This window comes from Aptenodytes forsteri, unplaced genomic scaffold (assembly GCF_000699145.1).
Source record: "Aptenodytes forsteri isolate BGI_AS27 unplaced genomic scaffold, ASM69914v1 Scaffold231, whole genome shotgun sequence".
In the NCBI taxonomy this organism is placed as follows: Eukaryota; Metazoa; Chordata; class Aves; order Sphenisciformes; family Spheniscidae; genus Aptenodytes; species Aptenodytes forsteri.
The window spans coordinates 1,560,891-1,579,267 of record NW_008796046.1 but is presented as its reverse complement, the minus strand read 5'-3'; the positions used below and the strand labels follow the sequence as shown (position 1 = coordinate 1,579,267).

Genomic DNA, 18,377 nt, shown 5'->3' with positions numbered 1-18,377 from the left:
TCTTGGGGGGGTGGGCGTGGGGGGATGCGCGGTTGCGGCTTGGGCATGCCAGCGTGCCATGCGATGGGCTGTGAGACTCCAGAGGCGCAACGCGGCGGGCAGGTTTTTCTGTTTATTTTATTATTGGCTTTCTTGTGGAGTGGGAAACCCTTGCAAAGACCACAAAGAGCAGCCTGGAGCGGTGTCTGAAGGGAATAACTGAAGGGAAACCCATTTCCTGCTATTAATACCGCTGCTAAAATAAGCAAGCCGTGCCCCGGACACAGAGAGGACCCCTCTAAGAATTTTAGTCCTGCACCTGGTTTGTTTATTTGTTTGGACTGGAAGGGAAAAACTTTTATCTCCTCCTGGCTGCTCCCCGGAGACAGAAATGTGATTTTATGTTTACGAAGTTGCAGCCCTTTCTGTGAGCTCCAGGTGCCCGAGGACTTGGAAGAAGTGAGAGGCAGAGTTAATGAGGTGAGAAGGAAAGCAGAAGGGAAAGAGCAAAACACATTTGTTGTAACAGATCAGACCGAAACATCTGCAGGGCATGGGCACCTGCGTGAAGTCGGGAAATGCAGCTTTTATAATTTGTCTTCTCTGTAGAAAAAGAGGAGGGGAAAAAAGAAAAGAAATCTGGAGAGAAGGAAGGGAGAGATGAATAGATGAAGATCTGGACTCATCTAAAGATTTATCTTTTTTTTTTCTTTTCTCCCCCGAGCAGTTACACAAACCTTTGGGGGGGGGAAGTGGAGCAGCGAATGAAGTCTTGCCATGTGCAGGGTTAAATGGAAACACACAATCAGACCATAACTCAGGGTGTAATTCAAGCCATACGGTTTGTCTGTCTGTTGCCTCGAAAGGTTGTATCAAGGCTTGGCGAGGGAGGGGACTGAGAGGGGATAATCCGAACTTTTTCATGATTCATAAACCACTCCTTTGCAATTTGGATAATAGAACTCTCTCTCGCGACGACTCGCTAAACTTCAGAGTTAACCGTAGCTCGCGCTCTTTCTTTCTCTCCTTTCAGGTTGTTCATCTCCAAGGAGGAGCAGCACCCAAACTGCAGGGAAATACGTCGTGCAGAAAATTAGGAAGACTCCTTTTTTTTCTTTGGAGAAGCTGATTTCCTTTGGCAAGTGGGGGACGGTGGAGAAAATGAAGCCGAGTCCACGATTTTTCTTAGCTGGTTTTCTGTCTTTGATTCTGCAGACGGCGATTTGCTATGGGATAAAATGGATGTAAGTACCTGGCTATCTCTATGCATTTTTAAAGTCTTTGTAGGCATTGCTGGTCTGTTACCCGTTTTTGCAACTGCTGTTTGAAGCACACTGTAAAGCCATTTAAAGAGCAGCAAACGCTGCATTTCTCTGGGCATTCATTGATTTCAAGTGTGTGTACTAGGGGCTTGTGCTAACAATATGTCTCCATCTTCTTTCCAAAATATGCATGATTTAGGCTCGCTTTTTCTTCTCCTCATTGATACCAAAGGAAAGGCACACACTTGAACGCTCACATGAGCCACTTAATGAAGTTTCTAGCGTTAGCTCCTGAAACGCTGGGAAACTCTCCCACCGGGACCGCTGGTCATGCTGAGTAGGAGCTGAGAGCAGTAGGGACGGCAGCTAAGATAACGCCGCCAATCTCCAACCACAGGGGATGCTTGACAGATAACATGGGTTTTTTGTGGACCTTTTAACCTTTGGATTTTGGGGGAGCCCGGGGTGGGGAGGGGAAGGAGGGTGAAGAAATACCAGGGCGTGTGGTCAAGTCTGGATCGAGTTTCCTCGGAGGTAATGTCACTGCAAACAAAGTGAAAACATCACTATCTCATTTCTTTGCTTAAGCAAGCAATCAATTAGTTGCTTACTGCAAAATAAACAAACAAGCCCCTCCAACAGCCATCTGGTTTCATGTCCTTGATGAGTGATCTGTCTTTTCTACTCGGGTTTGAAGCTGTGCGCAAAATAAATAAGGGGATGTGGGCTAGCCTCAAATGAGCATCTTCCGTAAAAGAAAAGGCACAATAAAATGCCATGCCAGGAAGAGTCTGTTGTGTAGGGTATAGTGTGTCGAGGTGAGGATCTTGGGGTTAGGTGGGGAAATTGAGACAAGAGGTTCCTGTTTTGTTCCTCCTTCTGTGCTATGTCTAATTCCCGTTCCACCGTCCCAATCATTATCATCTGAGGCTCTCCCCATGCCACCTTTTGTAAAGGCTCTTCTAAATTTGGACATCTTCAAGTTAGATGTCTTGTTGGAGCCAGGGTTTTCGCTGTCCTGCATGCAGTCATGGGAAGGAGGACCTTCCAGACGGGGATTCGCCCTCTCCAAAGAAACATCCAACACAAACGTCAAGAGATGTCCTCTGGAGATGCCGTGGACTGCAGGGAGCTGGTTGAGACCACACATCCACCTTTTATGTGCGTAAAGAGAAGCACCCCCGTAGGGTGTTTAAATGCAGATGGTCAGGTGGGAGGAATGGTCACCTACTTTAGGGCATTGAAATGTGCTGTCTCCATACTCTAAGGACCACCCTGGAAGTAGGGGAGAGTCAGGATCTGATTTGCTCTTCACCATCTTGGCTTTACACCTTGTAGCAGTCATCACAGCTGAATTACATAGGCCAGCTATTTCTTTCTGCCGGCTTCCTCGGCTGTTTAGGCTCTCAGCTCTGCATACATCCAGCACCTTGCACAGGGTGGGCATCTCCTCCCTGCAGGACATTTAGCAACACGTCCATGGGCTGGCAGAGCCTGGCCTCGTTTGCAGCCTTTATTTCCATGCGGCACAGAAATAAAGCTGTTTTGTGGCACCCTGATTCAGTAGGGCACTCATGTACGGACCCGTAACTGCGTGGAGGGGCTTGCTTATATGCTTGGCATTAGGGTCCTGCTTAAGCAAGGTGCTAAGTCCCCAGCGAAGAGCCTGGGTTCCTCTGAAGTGCAGGGGCGAGATGAGCTTCAGAGGGAACCTGATAGCACGTTGACAAGCCACAGGCACGCAAAAAGGCTGGAGGGCAGGGCAAGGTCCCTAATAGCTTTGCTGGCAAAAGCAGCCTTTCGGCCAGTAAGCGGTTAAGCTGCGAGAGTTGCTTTTGGGGATGGGGTGGGGGGGAGGCAGTTGGAGGAAAGACCCTGTCGCCACTCCTCGCCTTCCCAGCAGACGTATTCCCCCCCCGCTCCCCCCCCATCGAAAAGCGAGTGGGGAAGATGAAAGCTGGGATTAAAGTGGCATTTGAAGCATGAACTGCATCCAGATGCGCCGCGGGGCTCCCCTCACACCTGTTTAAAACCTGGCGGAGACCTGTACTCCCTGTCCCAGGGCACTTCGCGCAAGTGGGATACTGCCAGCTGGGATTTCACAAAATTATGATGGTGTGGGGTTGTTTTTTTTTTCATTTGCAGTTCTTCCTCCCTTCCCTACCCTTGTTTTTCCATGGAAACACAGGCCAATTTCTCCCCCACACACTCCCCATCACTCTCTTTTCCCCGCTGCAGTGGTGCTGCCATCCTTGGGGCTAGGGGACCATCCTTGGGAGTCGCGTGGGTAAACTCTTGGCGAACGGAGATCGATGCTACCGAATGCCGAGTAATACCTCGGAGCTGCAATCCCAGCCCCGGACTCACGCGCTGGGCACTGTACGACCAAGCCCTGCCCCTTCCCTCTCGTGCTCGTGAATGGTGGTGGGGGGGAAAGGACGGGATGAAGAGGGAGGAAAGTGCTACGAGATGTTTTCGGTCGTGGGCTTGTCTCAGCGGTCTGCTCGCTGCGCCGTTGTTGTAGGCGTGGTGCCAGAGGCGAGCGTCGAAGAGTATTTGGGAGGGGAAAGATAAGGAGGTGGGTTTTGCCAGCCTGGCGGGCTGGGTTTGCAAGCCTGAGGAACAGGGAGCGACTGACATGGAAAGCGATAGGAAATTCAATTTTGATTCAGAGCGTGATGTAATTGCAGGGGGAGGGGGAGAAGAAAAACACACATTTCAGCCATTTAGGACTTCCCTGTAACGCGAATATCCCCTGTAAATTAGTAAAAGTGGGGAGAATGTAAAAGGGAGCTATTTGTTTTATTTTATTTGGCTTATTTTTATGAGTTCTGTGGTCCAGATCACCAGCTGTTGTAAATCGGCACCGTGCCCTTCCCTGTCATAGTGGCGTGCGCCGCCGAGCATCCAGCGTGGTGCGTGAATGGTCAGCATCTCATAAACCTCCTCTTGCTGCTGGAGAAACTTCATATTTTGGCCTCTTCCATCCGAGCTCCGGGGAGCTGCTCAGGTGCAAAGTCAGGGTACGGACAGATCTTTGCAGGATCAGGGCTGTCGTGGAGAGGCAGCCTTTCCCTTCAATGCCTATGAGCCCCTGAGTCTTACTTTTGCACGTTGCTTTTTGCAAACGCTTTCCCATCCTTAGAGCAGGGGGTTTTTGCATCGCTTTGTGGTCCTCAGTGCTTGTTTTGCGTTACAGCGGCTGGGGAGATGAGGCAGCCATCGGTTTCAGTGGGAGACGTCTTAGGGCCAATGCGTGTAGGAACTCCATCGCCTTACCCGCCTCCTTTTGCACCCCCTTTAGCTTTCCTAGGAGGGCTTGGGTTTGGCCAAGCAGGTTGCTGAAGCAATTCGTTTGGGTAGAGCTGAAAAATAGATGGGCACTAGAGGGAGCTGCGGCCAGATGTGCATGCCGCAGAGGTCTGCAGATGTTGGGTTGTCCAGGCACAGAGTGGCTTTCGAGGCACTTCTGCCTCCTCGGGAGTTGGCATCTCCTCTGCCCAGGCGCCAAGACACAGGTTGGACTGTCCCTCTGTGTTGAGTGTCACCTTCAACGCAAAGAGTGGTTGTAAAGGAGCCAAATGCAGCAAGTGTTTTCTTTGCGTGGCTTGCAGGATCAGCCCATGACAGCAAGTGGTGGTATTAGGAATTCCATCATTTTTAGATGGAGCTTGGTCCCTTTGGGAAGTCCCTGCCTGTCCCTGTTGTGGTGGTCTGGACATGCCCCGTGCCCTCTGGAGCCATTCCTAGCTGAGCACCGTTCCCAGCTACGAGGTCAGCTTTGCTGCACAATTCCCATGGTTAAATCACAGCCCTTCAGGAGCAAAAGGTGGCTCAACCGTGCATTTTGGTGAACGCGGGATGTCCCCCAGCTCACCGACCTCGAGCAGCACCGCAGCCTTTCTGCAGCCAGCAGAAAGCAGGGGAGAAAATGGAAAGATTTTCTGCTTCCCAGCAGCTCCTGCTTCTCTCCTCCAGCCGGGGGGGAGGTGGGACATGGGGGCACGGGCGCCTGCGAGGAGACCGTCTGCCTGGCAAGGGGGCTGCTAGATGAGCTGCCGTGAAAGGACTGCAGGACAGGGATGGAGGGAGTGGAGCGGGCTGTGGGCGAGGAGAGGGGGGGGACACAAAGGCTTTGAAGTTTGCTCTTCGCTCCGTAGGCAGCTCGGGAAAACTTGACAAAGCCCCACGGCCTTCCTCGGCGCTCGGTGAGCCAACTCGCCGCTGGCATCGACTTCAGTCGAGCTCGGGCTGGAAGTCAATGGCCTTGTGCCCGCTACTGCCAGCACTGGATTTGGCACCGTATCTGAAAGCAGCTCTTATTTTAAGCTTTTACTTCAGGGTTGGTTTTTTTCCCCCCCACTCCTCTCCCTCTTCCTCCTCTTTCTTTCTTTTATTTTTTCTTTTTTGCTATATAAATCCCACTTCTCTGTTTTGAAAAGGCTTTGCAGAACCACTGAAAGCGTTTACCAGGGGACGTGGTGGCTTTCCCAGTGCTTGTGGTCCCCAGGCCAGGACTGATGCAGGGCCGGGTGGCAGGGCCACGGGCTGCCTCTGACTACCGCGAGCTTAGACAAGGTTATTGTAACAGTCCTGTGAGCCTCTTCCAGTTGAAAACCTGAGAAAATGAGGCTCCTGCAGATAAAAAACCTTCAATGGGATCAAATGCAAAAATAACCCCAGTCCCTGCCTCTCTTTTATTAAAGTTTACCACACACTTCACTCTCCACAGCCGTGTAATTTTGTCTAAATCTTTTTGTTTCACCCAAATCCCTGGCAGATTAAGGGGTTTAAGAAAAGGCATAAAAACAAGAGTGCCTTCGCAGAAAGCAAAGCAGACAATTTGGAGCAGAAGTTCGTGGTTGCACCAGCAGTCCCGCTGTGAGACCTTCTTGGGTCATATCACACAAGGGACGATGGGGAGATGCCCTCCAGAGAGCGCCCACATCAGAAAGAGGGGAGACCCTTCCACCCTTAAAGGGTGTTTTAAAGGGCACCAGTGCGGCACCGCTCAATTCAAGGAGTTTTTCTCCTTTTGGCTTGACCAGGAGCAGTGTCCTACGCACAGTGGTCCTTGTAAACCAAACCCTGTATGGCTTTCATTGATGTCTGCTCAGATCTGAAGGTACTTCTCCCAAGCTGCTGCTCCTATGAATAGTCTTCTCATGGAGCCCAGATCTGCAGGAATGGGCCCATACCTCTCCAAGGACCTAACACTGTAGAGCATTCATGTTTTCAAATGAATTTATTAACTGCCTGAGATAATTAAAAGAGTAAACGAAAGTCATGATCCATTCATGCATCATATTTCCTCTGTAATTACGTTTATGGTTTTCTGTCAGTATCCATAACTTCAATTAAAAGCCCTGCTATGCTATATATAAAGCAGGAGATGTTTAGTTTGGGGCCTGTTTATTTAAAGGGATGGGTCAAATATTTATATTTAAAAAAAAAAAAAAACAACCACCTCTCAGTTGTCCTCAGCTTTCTGGAGAATGAAGGATGGGGCAGGAGAGTCAAGGGAGGAGAGCACGACGCTAGCAGGAGGAAACGGTGAAAAAGCAGCATTTATGGGATGGCAGCAGGTAAAATCCCCACATGCTGCTTCTTGGATGAAGGGTGTGAGTCCAAAGAAAGATGTCTATCAGGGATTTTTTTTACCAGATTGAGGACTAAACGTTGTTCTTCCCTGAGGGCTGCTTTATTCAGGCTGGCCGTTTCCCTTCCCAGTGCTGGTGGTCAACGGAGACTGGGTGGAGATGGGATAGAGACCCACCACCAAATCCCACCGCGGACGAGACTTTTCTGGGGGAAGGTGATTTCCTTCCCACTGCCCCACGAATGGACTTTGTTCCCCAGCAATGTCCTTTGCAGGCGGTGGGCATCCCTCCCTGGTGCTGCCGGAATTTAGGGAGCAGGGAGGGTTGGTGCCTTGCCACAGGTTTAAAGCGACAAGGGGTGGAGAAGACATTTCTGAATGTAGGACAGCGACTGAGCAAACCTGGGCTGTCAGGGCATGGACTAGATGACCTAATAGGCCTCTCACATTCCTGATCTGTGATTTATAAATGCACTTTTCGGTCTCGGCAAGCGACTCCAGTAACTGTGAGTTTTCTTTTCCATCTCCATTACCCTTTACTTTTTCCTCCCGACGCTTGGAGATGTTTCCAATTATAGGTTCTCACAAGCAAAGGCATGAAGTTCAGGCCTGGGAGATGTTCAGAAAACACCTTCCTGCGTCTTGCATTTTTATTCTTGGCGGGCTCCCTGGAACTCGGCTCATTCGATGAGAAACAGCCATTGCTGCCATTTACTGAGTTCTCCCCAATGGGGCCACGGTCCTTCCTCTCTTGACTGTCTGGCAGATACTTTTCCCTCTTCCACAAAGCAGATTTCTTTCTTGTTGCATTATAAATCTGCTTCTCTAATGGTGATCATTTCAGGCCATCTGTAATAACACGATCTCGTTGTATCACATCCCCTTTTTTCACGATGGGGATGAGTTTGAGTCTGAACTCAGCTCTCATCCCAACTTGTAGGTGGTTATTTCTACTGCTCCTGACTCGTCTGTAATGGTTGCAGGTGCCTCAATGTAAGCTTCCAGGTCCTTTAAAGATGCCAAAGGCCTCTATACAGGATTAGAGAATGTGGTGCAGGACCTAGGAGATGTATGCATCCTTCTGGAGGGCCAGGTGAAACATCCCAAGACCTCTCAAGCGTCACTTGGCACCTCTGATTAGAAAACTGAGCTGGTGCCCCATAGTACCGTATCTCTCAGAGACCTGGAGCATTCCTCGTTTGCCTGAAGCTCAGGCTGTGAAGCTCTCTCATTTCATCTGCCTCGCCCTGCCTGCTTATTTCGCTGCTGGGACGTACTGTGCTGGAGTATTTATCATTTTTACTCTATTAACGACGAGCTGCTTTGGCCTCTTGCCTGACTTGCATTTCAGCCCATTCCTGAGAGTTGCTGATAGGCTTTCTGGGATAAGTTTTCACAGGTTTCTGGTGCCAAGTGCTAGGGGTTGGACTCATCTCACCCAGCACTGTGCTTATACAGTCCAGATGTCTGCATCCGAGCTCGGTACCTGGGTTCCCTCTATAGCCAGAGCAGAAAATGAGCACATCTTATCCTACCGTAGATCTTAAAAGCACATCAGGCTAATTACTCCCTAGATGTGGCTTTTTCTTTGCATGGGCTGAAGAAGGACCCTGAAGGACTACCATGATGTCCACACTGTAGAGGTTTGCAGCCAGGTGACATTCGTACTGTCCCAAGACTCATGCCTCTACCTTCAAGGACATGATATATCTGAGATACGTGCGCACCCAGAATATCACCAACAGGTTTCGTCTCCACCAGCTCAGGTCCAGCACTGATTCACATCTAAGGCAGGATGAGTTGCCTTCTGGAGGTGCTCCTCTCCAGACAGGGAGCGTTGCAAGGAGCAACAGCGTGCAAGGGACCGAGATGAACTACAGGGCAGAATTTCTGACAATTAAATACTCGACTTTTTCCTTTCCCTTGAAATTCACCGGCCAGAACTTCTGTTCGCTGTATATTTAATGGACCTCTTTAAAATATGTGTATGATGTATATATTTACATAGCTAGCAGAGTGGTGGTTTCCCTTCCAAGTTTGCCCCTGATTATCTAGCGCCAGAAATGCCAAACTCCAGCCGCCTGGGAATTTGTCAGTGCAGACCTACTCAGCCCTAGCAAGGATCGTAGCTTTTCCCTGCTGGAAGAGCGGTTGGGGTTAGCAGTTATGCGCAGCCCAGAGAGAGCTCCAACATACACAGCAGCTGGTTCAAGCCAACCTTGAGGGAGCCGGTGGAACATGGATGTGTTTTCCTGAAAACCGAGATCAGAGCTAATACCCCTGATCTTGGTTAGAGCTCAATTTTAGCTCCGTTTCCATCTCATTTAACTTCTGAAGGATGTGGATGTTACAGTAATAAAGTGAAATGCACCCAGAAATGTGTCTGCTAATAAGCCAAACTAACCAAGATGGCTTAGGATGAAACTGAAAGGCAACACATTTAACAAGGAGAGAAGGAAATATGTGTTAAGGCAGTTGTGTTGCCAGGATCAGATGCCAGTTACTGATGCAGCCAGCTAGAAAGTTGTTTTATGGGAATGAATAACATTTATGACTACCCTAAGCAGGTCATAAAGATACAAAGAGAGTTACACACCAGGCTTCTGCTGATCGCTGTGGGTGCTTGGGGAAGAAGAGCACAGCCCGGTACGATGCATGGCAGCATTTGCTTTTTGCTTTTTTACCTGGAAACATTGGAAATTGCACACTAGAAGAACCAATGGGGTCTTCAGGGTGTTGTTGGTTTCTTCCATGGTAACATAAGTGCTGGTGCTAGTGGATCCCTTCCCAGTTTTGACCATGGTACTCTCTCTGCACATGCTCTCATCGTGCTTCTGCGCTACGTTTTTGGAGACTAGAGAAACAGACTTATCTACGTGCAACAGTGATGGAATTGGTGGAGGCCCTTGGCATTAACTCTAAGGGAAAGCATCTGTTTTGCAAACTTGGTGGCTTTTCCCTAGGCCTTGCAGGGGATTTTCTCCATAATTAATTACATGACATTTAGCATAATCCTTGGAGAGTGTGTGAGACAGATGCTGAATGCAAAACACTGATAACACCAACTTCACTTTTTTTTCTTCCTGAATACCACAGTCTTGGAAGATCCAGCTTTCTGTTATCGTGGAACTGATGGGTCATTTTTCACTCTGTTGGGAGGTCCCTCCTCTTCATTCTTCAGCAAAAAACCTTCCCATAAGGATTTACACATTCAGTCAGCTTGGCATATGCCCCAGGAGCTTTGTCCAGGCTCCCCTAGATGATGGAGAGAAATGCGCACTTCTAGAGGGTGTTTCTTCCCACCTACCTTAAACACCTACTTTAGATGAGATAAATCACTCTTCATAGTCGCCCATCTTTCTCACCAGCTTAAACTAAGCACCTATTGACAGGTAGCTAAAATTAAGTCAGAAGAACACAGGCCAAAGCATTCACTGGACTGGAGGTAGTGGAGAAATTAATATTGACCTGAAGGTTAACTTTTTTGTGGGTTTTAATGCCTTTTTGCATGTGCTTGTCTCCTCAGAGCTCTGTCCAAGACTCCTTCGGCTTTGGCCCTGAATCAAACCCAGCACTGCAAGCAGCTCGAAGGCTTGGTGGTTTCCCAGGTGCAGCTGTGCCGCAGCAACCTGGAGCTAATGCAGACCATCATCCAGGCGGCACGGGAAGTGATAAAGACCTGCCGTAAAACTTTCTCAGACATGCGGTGGAACTGCTCTTCCATTGAACTGGCTCCTAACTACCTGCTGGACTTAGAGAGAGGTAAACAGCACTGCTGGCTCAGCCGGGGACATGAGTGAGTAGAGTCAGCCAGTGTGTGTGTATGCGAGCTGGGGCTGGGAAGGGTCTTGCTACCAGGGGGAACGTGGAGGGATTACATAGCCTAGTTGTCATGTTCTCTGAGACCATGTTCATCGTTATGGTGCCAGTCATGCCCAGGAGCTCTCGAGTCCAGGACCTGGTCTCCCACGGCTCTGACAAAGCATGCCACCAGTCTGGTCTGCTCGTCTCATTAGGAGTCATGGTGCACTTGCTCACAGCCATGGAGCTGCTGGTCAGGGCATGCAGACTTGTCAAGCAGCACACACTACGCGTGAGGCTGCACAGTCAGCTTTCATGGGTCAGAGCATCCTTGCACGCTCATGCCGCAGCTCTGTGGCCTCCCACCACCTCCGCCAGCTCCATGCATGCCAGCTCCATGACCTGCCAGCAAGCAGCATCCAGCACGGGGTCAAAAGGAGGCAGGAGAGTCCATGGGGGGGACTTCTTCACATGCTCCAAGAGCGGATCACACCACGATGGACAAGTTGCATAAGTCCATGTGCCTCCTTGCCCTGCTGGGATGTTGCCTCGTGTTGAAGAGCTCACTTAGGAGATGTGTTCCAAGCTGGTGATGCCATGGGAGGTCTCAGCTGCAGTGAGTTGGTGTGTTTGCTGCTCTGTGGGCACAGATTGTGTGAGTCTCTTTTTGGGGAACGTTTAGCTGTCCCAGGAGGCTGAGCTGGAGTTCTTGTCTCTTCCAGGCACAAGGGAGTCAGCATTTGTGTATGCCCTTTCTGCTGCTGCCATCAGCCACACCATTGCCAGAGCCTGCACCACCGGGGACCTCCCTGGCTGTTCCTGTGGTCCCATCCCAGGTGAGACACCTGGACCTGGGTATCGATGGGGAGGATGTGCAGACAACCTCAACTATGGTCTTATCATGGGGTCCAAATTTTCAGATGCTCCCATGAAGATGAAAAAATCAGGATCACAAGCCAATAAACTGATGCATCTGCACAACAGTGAAGTAGGGAGACAGGTAACAAATCCACGAGAGTTATTGTAATTGTACAATCCTCTGTAGTGGTCGGTCGCTCTGTGAGGTTCAGTGTCTCTATCAGCTAGCAAAAGGAGCAGGTTTCTCCCAGATTGCTCTGAACTCCTTTGGCCTGCTGAAGACTGTGGCTATATAACTCAACGCTGGGACTCAGGAGGTCCTGAATGCTATTATCAGCCCTATATAACCGTGGGTGGGATGTCTCATTGCCACCCTTTCCACAGCCAAGGATGGCTCTGGCTTGCTTACCCCAGCAGGTGTGGTGGGGATGGGTCCCGTCGTGCTCTGCCAAGGGCGTTGCACAGGCGAAGTGCCGTGTAAGTGTGGAGGATTATCATCTGCCAGACACATCCAGCAGCAGCTGCCTCCCAGCCACCCCTGCAGCCAGGAGGGCTGATTTTTCCTTTTCAAACTGCTTCGCTAGCGATTATTCCCGTATCTGGCAGAAGCCGCTTTTAACAGCTTGTGTCTAGTGGAGGGATAATGCTAACCATGCGCAGTGCTTGGTGTGCACCGAGGCGCAAAACCCCATCGCAGCCCTCCATGCAGCTGGAGAAATGGGTGGGGGACTGTAAAGCTGACCCCTGCCCCCATCTCCGGGGCTGCAGCGGTTCCCTAGGCTGGTCCTACCGCACAGCTTAGTCCTTCCAAGGGCTGCCTGTGCTTGGGGGTTGGAGCGGATAAAACTTGGAGCCTGTTGAGCTCATTGGCAGCTGACTGTGCAGCCACAAGCTGAACTCACCTTTGCAGAGCACAACCATGCCGAACTTGCCTCCCCTGGGTGTTTTTCTCTACCGTTCCCACTCTATCTGGTTTTTTTTTTTATTTTCGTAATGTCTTGAGTTTTTGTTTTAATTGCAATGGGCACATTTTTGTTTGGGACATAGCGTTGCCATGGCTGGTGCATTCACCCCTTCCTGGCAGCGTCCTGCCATGTCCTACAGAAATGAGAGTAGTGCAGAACCAAAGTAAAAGGCTATTTTGGCCCCATGGCCAGCAGAAAGGCAGGGTGAGGGTGCTCTGAATTCATCGGAGCCTTGACATCTCTGTTGCCCAAAGCTGCTGGAGGCAGAAATGGATGTTAATTATCTATTTACGGATTGCTTTGATTTTCAGCTCCTTAGGAATTTAGAGGGTGGAAACGCAGCCCTATGTAGATATCTGATCAAAATTCAAAATACTCTTCTGTCTGCTGGCCGCAAAGGTGCCTTGGTGAATGTAATCCTGGGCTGATCGTGATCACCAAGGAGCTGTGGGATCTCATTCCCTTTGCACAGTAGCTACTCTAGAGTGACTGTGCAGAAATCAGAGCAGCAGTCCTTTCCTACAGCAGTCCCTGCTAAGAAAGTGCCTTCTTTAGCAAGCTTGTGGGTTGTTTGGAGGTAAGAGAAGGGCATGTCCTAACTCCTGCATTCCTTTTCGCAGGTCTTGAAAGCCTCTCTTGAAATGAAATGTAAGTGCCATGGAGTTTCTGGGTCATGCTCTATCAAGACCTGTTGGAAAGGCCTTCAAGAGCTGCGAGACATTGCATTGGACCTCAAAAACAAGTATTTATCAGCCACCAAGGTCGTTCACCGGCCCATGGGCACACGCAAATACCTCGTGCCAAAGGATATTGATATCAGGCCGGTTAAAGAGACGGAGCTGATTTACCTGCAGAGCTCGCCCGATTTCTGCATGAAGAACGAGAAAGTGGGGTCGCACGGGACCCAGGACAGGTGAGGGTTTCTGCAGCGGGTGCTGACTAAGCTCTGAGCCCCAAAGAAGGAAGGGGGAGAGGGGAACACGTATGAATAAGAGGCAAATAACTGGGGAGGTAGCACATGCATGCAGGTAAAGGACATCTCTAACATACGAGGTAGCACATGCATGCAGGTAAAGGACATTAACATACAGTGTGGTCTACAGATGCCCAAGCCTATTAGTGGTGGCTGTGGCCAAGACAAGGCTGCAGACACCCTTTGCGTTATACAGGCAGGCACAAGATACCTTTTGAAATGCCCTAAGCGGCTCACCTCTGCGGAAACTTGTAATGATCCGGCAGCTGGTTTTTACTGTGTTGAGTCTCTCTACGTCATTTCTTGCAGTCATTGCTGATGTGATGAGTTGTTACTCTACTTTAAGGCTCCTCTAAGTAGGCAAGTGTTAACCCCATTAGGACCAGTGCTCCCAGGCAGCCTTAAAAAAGCCCTGTAAACTGCAAAGGTGAATTTTTAGGATTTTTCTTCCACTGCATTTTAAAAATCCAGGTGTGTTTGTATTGCTCATGTCTGTGCAGAGAAATTTCTTTATCCCATAAATATTAGTGATTTAAGGTCATCATGCCCAACCTCCGCTGGGGACAGTGCTGTCCCTTTCACAGGCAGCAGACGTGCCTGTCTCTTCCCAGGATCTGTTTAATTCCCTCCAAGACAAACCAATTCCACGTTTCAGCAGTCTGAGCATCTCCAGGTGGGCAGCAGACCCTTCGACAGCCAAATAATTGTGTATTTCCAGGATTTTGCAGAATTTCCAGATTTTTTTGTTAGGTGGCTGCAATGGCTGGATTTCAAGCTGCCTCAGTTGCTGTCTGCTGGCTTGGCTTTCTTCAGAAAGTTCTCATAATTCTTCTTTGCTCTTTGTGTTACTTTGTGGTGGAGACTCAGACAGTCAAGCTGCAAGGAGCATGCGCCTGCCCTTTTGTGGGGTGTCTTCATTTTAACTCTTGTTGGACATAGTGGTATTTGGACCTCTTTGGTTCAATGGAGAGAAGGTTTTGCTGTAATGGAAATGAAGTAGATGACCCAAATGCAGAAAAGATACTCTTTGGATACCTTTGATTCATACAAAGTATTTGGTGAGGGGACTTCAGAAGATATCCTTTGGCAACGGCCATTTAATCTGGAACCACAACTCTGTAGACAATATATGAGCATTTATCCGGTGGAGCTGATCAGGAGATGAGGACAGTTGAGTGAGACAAGTGTGTCCTTTTTGTCCTCTGAGGTTTTGCGGCAGTTACAGTTTTGTATCCTCCATTAGGACCAAAACCAATGGTTGGACTGCTCTACAACAGTGTTTATCTGGCAGCTCTGTGGTGGGAACACCAGGCTGATGTTCATCACCGGCCCAGCAGTGGAGCAGTAATTAGCAAGTGAAGATGTTTATGGGTCACTGAGGATTGTAGGGAAAAAGCATGCGTTGAAACTGGTTTCTGAGGGAAAATGTCATTTGAGTGGAAGCGATGGTTTTGTGGATTTGTATGGATTTTGACAAATTGGTGTCTTGAAAAAGACCTCTTTGTTGTGTCATTTTGTTTTGCAACGAAAAAATTGTGGAGGTTATTTGGAAATTAGTTTTATAGGAATTGTGTGAAGTCAACAGGTTGTGTCAAAACCAGACTGAATTCATTACAGATTTGCCAAGTAAAACATTTTCCATGTGCTGAAATCCTTTTAAGGGGGAGGGAGGCGTGACTTCTTCTTCATCTAATTTCATTTTACAGCAGATTTTGCCTTTGTATCCCAGCTAAGGATGAAAAATGTGTCAAGGCCTTGAATGATTTTTTTTTTTTTCTTCTGAGGACAGGAAAATGTGTATTGCAGGCGTCCCTTTATCCCGAGCTGGGCGACAGCAGTGATTGTGAGCCTGCCAGGCGAGGGTCCATGGGAAGTGAGATTGAGTGAGGATTTAGAGCACCCAGATACTAAGCCAGGATGGGATGACTTTCAAAAGGAACCTGTCAAGAAATACTACTTATTCTCAGATGTACAAGACGGTGATGGCCGTGGGAGGGGAGGAGGGCGAGATAGTCCCGTGTTGAGCTGCAGGCATCTCTCAGGCCAGCTTTTAAGGTCATGCCTAGTGACACTCATTTTCATCGCAATCCATCTGCCAGCTCTTGAGAAGATGCCTGGTGTCTCAAAATTGGCACGTGTAACACAAGCCATAGCAGCCCCTTTTCTGTATTAAATTAGCAGAGGAAATAAGTGTAAAATGCGCACAATGTGCTTGCAGATCGGTCCGTTCTTCCTGGGGGGAGCGGGGAAAAGGAGGGGAGCTTCCCTAACCTCCTCCTCCCGTGGATGCTTTTTTCCCTTCTCAATTTTTCTCTCACGGAGAGGACATCTAAATGTGTTTTAAACGCGGTGGCTCTGTTTCAGCCGGCCCTGGGGCTGCAGAGATAGCGGCTAATGACAGGGATGAGGGAGAAGGGACACAAAAGGGATGCTGTTAGAGAGGGCAGGGAAAAATGTGTTTCAAGCTTACTCCGCAAAGATGTAAAAACACTCGCATGGAAATAGCCCAAACAGGTTTTTATTTTATAAGTCAAGTCCCGGAGGCATCTTAACATTTTATCCTTGTGCACATCAAAATTTTCTGGGGAGAGATCCCACTGTTTCCTACTAGGCTAATTTTTAAGGTCTTTTATGGCAAATGCAATCAAAAAGGGATTTTTCGTGGTGGTCCCTCAGTTCATTTCTTCTCTTCTCTTCTTCCACCACCTGCCTATTCCCTCTTTGGCCTTTTTCTGGCCACGAACATGGGTGCAGGGATCAGCCCAGGGGATGTTACAGTGCAGACCCCTCTCACCACGCTCCAGAAGATCTTGATCTGGGCAGCTTCAGCAGCTTTCCAGCCCCACTTTCTGCCTCCAGAGGGGTGCAGAGAAGACAGGACCCCATTAACATCCCCTTTTCGTCTTACTGGATTAAAAAAATTCAGAGTGCTGCATTTTCATTACAAAAATTGAGTAGTTTTGCATCATATGGAGAAAAAGTCTTTTCCCGCCTCCTGCTCCCCCAGGTCTGGTGCTCGCTCAGAGCACGCTGGAAGCAGGACAGAGGTTGATGGCTCAGTTGCAACACCTTGGACGTATTGGGTTTCAGTGTATGCTGCAGGGAACAATCCTGCACTGGCAGGTGGGTGGAAGGGATAATCTAATCGGTGGCTTCCATCTCGCTAATTATCCCTCGCATTATGCGGACTTATTGTGTATTTTTCAGGCAGGAAAGGGAATTAAGTTACCTTGTAGTGGAACCGCGTGAAAATCCACTCGGAAAACGTGCACCCGGTTACTCGAAAGCCTTTCAGAGCTCTTTGCTAAAAGGATTTCAAAGCCTTCTTCGGAACAAGCCTGAAATGTTTCCTAAGACACTTTGGCCTTTCTTAGTTTGTTGAAATTAGAAATGGTTTGGAAATCTGCATGCCTCCAAGCGCTTGGGGTGTATCCAGATTTCAAAGTCAGGGAGCTGAACCTGAACCCGAGATTTGAAGCCTCTTTGAAGTGCTCAAAATCTGATTAAGGAGCTGAGTTTTGCAACCGGCGTCCAAGGCTCCTGCAAACAGGCTCGCTGCAACCGCAGCTCTCATTGACTCCAGCCAAACTCCATGTGCTTATATGCCACCATCCCACTTCCATAGACAATAAAAAATGGTCTGGAGAAAAATCTAAAGAAGCTGATCTGTGGAGCAGCAAGTGGATTGTACAACTTTCAGTACAACAGATTTAACCACTGGGAAAAAATGTATATGTTCCCGTTTCAGAGCTTTCTTGGACAAAAGCACCCTACAGCTCATCTTTTAACAAGGTAGTTCAGTTTCTCCTGCCTGAAAAATTCGTTATCAGCTTCGAGTAAATGATAAATAATAGCAGATTATAAAATTGAGACCTCTTTTGTGAGAAAAGAAGCAAAAGTATTAACCCTCTTTATCAGTAGGTTGCAATGTATCGTATTTCAAAGGCTGTTTAAGGTCCCCTAAGGAATCCAAGGAAAGGGAAATTCTGCCATGCGTGCAAAAGCCTCCAGCCCCTGAAGCCTTGCGGAGATAACTGAGCTGTTTATTACTGATCTGTCCCAGAGCAGTCTTGGAGCCAAGTGAACGCTGCTTCCTCCCTGCTGAAGATGGGAAGGAGCTCTCTTACGCTGCAGAAATCGGGCTGCACCGTTGCGCCGCAGCTAAGCTGGGTTGATCAGCCACTGCTCCTTAGCTGACGCACTTTGGCAACGGATGTGGCCATTCTTTGGTGGTTGCTCTTTGCTCACTTATTCGTTCTTTTCTGCAATATAAAATATTAGTCTTAAGTGTCTCCCAAGGTGTCTTAGGCTGGAATGTTTTCTTGGAGAGGAACACGCATGAAGTTAGCTAAGCGTGCATCTGCTGCTGGGGGGTGACTGCAAAGACTTAGAGGCTTTGGCATCTTTAGTGCCTCTTTGACATCTCGGTGATCCCAACAGCAGGGCTGATCAAGTGCTGCAAAGAAAGGATACAGTGGTTTTCAGTGTTCAATGGCAGCCCTTGATACCACTTGTTTCCTGCCACGCCAAAAAATACGCTTTGCATTGCGTGATTCTGTGGGCTATGAAATTTCTTAGCAGAAGCACTCATATTTAGATGGGGAAGAGTGGTAGACAACATGGGTAGACAACAGCATTTGGTGTTTGTTTTTGTTACAGCCTCTTTTAGTTTCTGTCGCTCAGTGAGGGCACAAGAAGCAATATGATGAACTTTGGCTTTGAGTAGGTTATAATCTGTATGGCGATTTAGTAATTTGTGGAACTGTTATAAGGTGTGCCACTCTTTTTTCATGGGATCCAACAAATGATGACAACAAATAGCAAATAATTCTTCTGTGAGTGTCCCAGAAGTTTAAACTGGAGGAAATTAGACATTGAGGTGCTGGAGCGTGTCCAGAGAAGGGCAACAAGGCTGGTGAGGGGTCTGGAGAACAAGTCTG

At 48.6% G+C, this 18,377-nt stretch overlaps 1 protein-coding gene across 1 annotated transcript in view; it reads left to right on the top strand.

Annotated features, from left to right (window-relative positions):
• The first annotated feature begins 1,016 nt into the window (after window positions 1-1,016).
• The window catches only part of WNT11 (Wnt family member 11), a 23,919-nt gene continuing 6,558 nt past the window's right edge, over window positions 1,017-18,377 (top strand). The window contains exons 1-4 of the mRNA XM_009286118.1: window positions 1,017-1,223; window positions 10,367-10,602; window positions 11,364-11,641; window positions 13,085-13,377. Coding sequence (XP_009284393.1) covers window positions 1,141-1,223; window positions 10,367-10,602; window positions 11,364-11,641; window positions 13,085-13,377 — 890 coding nt within the window. The 5' untranslated portion in view covers window positions 1,017-1,140. The remainder of the gene's footprint in view (window positions 1,224-10,366; window positions 10,603-11,363; window positions 11,642-13,084; window positions 13,378-18,377) is intronic.